General features: G+C 53.6%; 1 protein-coding gene across 1 annotated transcript; it reads right to left on the bottom strand.

Moving 5' to 3' along the window:
- Window positions 1-382: 382 nt before the first annotated feature.
- On the bottom strand, window positions 383-3870 carry LOC132429812 (serum amyloid A-2 protein-like). The gene is made up of 4 exons (XM_060018579.1): window positions 3758-3870; window positions 3339-3430; window positions 1295-1433; window positions 383-675 (listed from the first exon to the last, which is right to left on the bottom strand). The coding sequence occupies exons 1-4, from the start codon at window positions 3760-3762 to the stop codon at window positions 513-515; spliced, it is 399 nt and encodes a 132-aa protein (XP_059874562.1). The 5' UTR covers window positions 3763-3870; the 3' UTR covers window positions 383-512.

Genomic DNA, 3870 nt, shown 5'->3' with positions numbered 1-3870 from the left:
AAGATCAAGGTGCAGCTGCTGGAGCAGGATTCCACGATCCAGTCGTCCCGAGGCTGTGTCCCCTGCCCGCACACAGACACCACTGAGGACGCACTAAGGGCACTAGACCCCAGGGCAGAGAAGCTGACAGGACCCAACTGCCAGGGAGTGAAGAGGCCTGAATACAGAAGGGCCTAGAAAGAGCACCACAGTAACCAGAGGGGCCTGGAGGGGAGCGGGTCTGATTAGGGGAAGGGGTGGAGCAGGGTGTCTGCCCTGTATGATGCTGAGATTGTGGCCCCGACACCCAAGACACAGGCACAGACTCGGCCTTCACGTGGGTGTCCAGCCATCACCCCTTGGGAACAAACAGGCTGTCCTTATATCAAAGAATAATACACGGTTTTCAACATTCAATCTCTTAAGCATTTATTAGATCTGCTGGCTTCCGTGGACAGAGAACTCACTAGCTCAGCGTCCCTGCCCTTGGGGGCTCACAGCCCCGTCGTCTCCTGAGCAGAGTGAGAGGCAGCTCAGTACTTGTCGGGCAGGCCAGGAGGTCGGAAGTAATTGGGGTCTTTGCCGCTCCGGCCCCATCTATTGGCAAACTGGTCGGCCTCCGAGTCCTCCCGTCCGTGGCCACTGTCTCCATGCTTAAAAAGGTCTGTAAGTCTCGGAATACTCTCTCTGGCATCGCTGGAATGGAAAAGGGCAGGTAGGGGATTACTCCAGGGCTGACGAGCAACAGCCCACCCTCCCCATCTCTCCTCTTTCCAAGGAATCAAGGACTCTGACAGGAGCTAGGAAAGAGGGAATGAAACCTGAGGCTGCCCGGGCTCAGCCCACCTCAGCCCTGCGGGTCCCCTTATGCTGGGTGAACAGCACCCATGGGGGAGGCTTGGGAATCGTCTGTCCCACCAGCCTTGCTCTGCTCTTCAGCCACTCAGACCCCACACAGGACACAGAGGGTGAGGGTGGATAAGAGGAGAGGCCAGGGCGTCCCTGGTGGTGCGGTGGTTGAGAGTCCGCCTGCCGATGCAGGGGACATGGGTTCGTGCCCCGGTCTGGGAAGATCCCACGTGCCGCGGAGCGGCTGGGCCCGTGAGCCGTGGCCGCTGAGCCTGCGCGTCCGGAGCCTGTGCTCCGCAACGGGAGAGGCCACGACAGTGAGAGGCCCGCGTTCCGGAAAAAAAAAAAAAAAATTACACAAAGAGGAGGAGAGGCCACAGCCCTACAGGAAGTTCTCCAGGGCTTGGCCCCTCCTGGTTGTCCGAGGCTCTCACACCCATCCCTGCATCCTCAGGGCCCCTGGTACCTGATCACTTCAGCAGCCCAGACGCCCCCAGGTCCCCTTTGGGCAGCCTCATAGTTGCCCCGGGCGTGGAAGTACTTATCGGCATTTTTGAAATTGGCTTGTCTCATGTCAGAGTAGGCTCGCCACATGTCTTTAGCCCCTGGGAGGAAAGCACATAGAGAAAGGATTATCAGGTGGACAGAAAACTGTGACACACCTTAGGGAAGAATCAAGGAATGAAAAATCTGCCACTGACTCAGTTTCATCCTGTGGCTATAGCACCGTGAGTGCCATAGATTGAGCAGAGCATTCTTGTGTCTAGTTTCCTGCTCCTGGTAACTCGAATGAGAGTCGTTATGGGGGGAGGGGCACAGCTGCGTTGGACCTGCTTGTCGGGCCCCTACGATGCCGTCTCTGGACTGCATCTCACTTAGGGCTCCATGTGATATGTCTAAAGGAGAGAAGGGAGCTATCTTTATAGGGCAGGATTCCTCAGCTTCATACTATTGACATTTTAAGCCAGATAATTCTTTGCTGTTCAGGGCTGTCCTGGGTATTGTAACACGTTTAACAGCATCCCTCACTTTTACCCACTAACGGGCAACCTATTCCCCAAGTGGGACAACCAAAAGTGTTTCCAAACATTGCCAGATATCTCCAGGACACAAAATTGCCCTTGGCCCCGAACCACTGTTATAAAAGGAAGCCGCATAGGATGAGATCCAGGGGATTGGGGTGAGTGAGGAGGTGACATGGAGGACAGATTCTGAGAAAGGGGCAGACATGCAGCACCTCTGCCCTGACGCCTAAGAAATGTATTCCTGCTGCGCGAATGCGCTCAATGTGACTTGATTCCCCTGGCTGTTAGGCACGTGAATGGCATCCTGAGGACTTTCTAGTGGACGGTATTGATGATGTGGGCTGCCTGAGGAAGCAAGCCCTCGAGCAGTGGGTCTTTGCCTCAGCCTGGTTACACCTTCCAATCAGCTGGGGAGGTACTGAAAGTCCCATGAGACCTACCTCACAGCCCAGGCCAGTTACCTCACACTCTCTGGGGTGGGTCTCAGGCATCAGTAGTTTTCATTGCTCCCCAGGTGAATCCAACATGCAGCTGAGATTGATAAGCCCCCAGCTTGAGGGAGTGGCACTGGGACAAGTCTGCCCAGCAAGAGCTGTGGCCTCGTGCACAGCTGGGTTCAAACTTCTGTCCTGCCACCTGCTGACTGGCACTTAGTCCCTGGGCAGCAGACTCGGCTGCTCTCAGCCTCGGTTTTCTCCCCTTTAGATGGGGGGAGATGTCTCCCTCACGGAGGTATTCTGCAGGTAAGTAGGTGACCACCTGTCCCAGCCTAACCAGAACTGCACCTGTTTTCCAGGAAGTGCCCCAGTTAGCATTGAAAGTGTCCTGGAAAAGTCCTCAGACCTGGGCAAAATAGGAGAGTTGCTCACCCTGAAGTGCATATAAGGGCCGAGTTCCTACCGGAAGCTTGAGATATGTTATTAGGTTCCCCACCCCGGTCGCACACGGGTTTTTTTGTCAGTTAAAAGGCTATAAAAGGGTAGGAAACAGACTGAACCAGGGACAGTGTCACTGAGTATAGGAAGCAGGAGGAAGAGCTAAGCTGAAGGTCCCTGAATTATCCAATTAGGAAATGGAAGATAAGAAGGAAGAGAAGAAGAAGAGAGCAAGGAAGGAAAGAAGAGGGAAAGGGAGGGAGGAAGGGAGAAATGAGTGGAGGGAGAGAAGAAGAGAGGGGAAATAGATGGATAGCTTCCATCCTCCTTCATGCAATTGGTCTGAGGGAAATGCTGTACCATTTCAAGACTTATTTTATGTCTTCCATTCAAACTTCCATTTCAGCTGGGAATGATGACTGTTCTTTCTCTAGTGACTGATTGACATAAATCCTGTGGTTTTCAATCTGTCTGAAAAAAAGCTCCCCAAACACCTGGCACATTCTACCACATAGGGCAGCACCGCCTAAGACAGTAGCTCCAACCCTTAAGAGCGCTCATGGTGAATCCCAGAGGCCCATGGGTGTCATCCCCCCTCCACCAGCCTTACCGTCATAAGCCTCGCCAAGGAAGGAAAACCATCGGCTGTGGACTCCCAGCACCAAGGAGCAGAGAATGAGGCCTGCGAAAAGCTTCATTGTGCTGAAATGAAAGGAGAGGGTCAGGGAGACACGGACAAGCCTTGTACACCCACTTGGGGATTTGTATGTCGAGGAGAGCCCGGCTGTTCTTTCCACTTGTTCTCATTAGACTCTCAGTGGTCCACCTAGGCAACATTGCAGTAGGACCTCACTCGGAGCCACTAGCCCTCAGCTCTGAACCCACCAACCCTGAACCCAAGCCTGTCTAAGAGGTCACCAAGGTGTCTATGGTGGAAGAAGAGAGCAGCTGGGACGTAGCTGTGTCTTGCTAAAGCAGCCTGTAATTAATCAAAAAGCATTTCCCATGCACCACGCTGCCAGCACTGACCTCATTCAGGACAAATACAGAAGAGAAGATTTAAAGTAAGTGTTTTCAAAGAAATCACTCCGTGGAGAACTTTCTCACCTGAACCCGGTGGAGCAGACCTGCTGGGGACAGGT

Source organism: Delphinus delphis, chromosome 8 (assembly GCF_949987515.2).
Source record: "Delphinus delphis chromosome 8, mDelDel1.2, whole genome shotgun sequence".
Lineage (NCBI taxonomy): Eukaryota > Metazoa > Chordata > Mammalia > Artiodactyla > Delphinidae > Delphinus > Delphinus delphis.
Note: the sequence above shows the minus strand (reverse complement) of the source record. Positions and strands in the feature narration are given on the sequence as shown.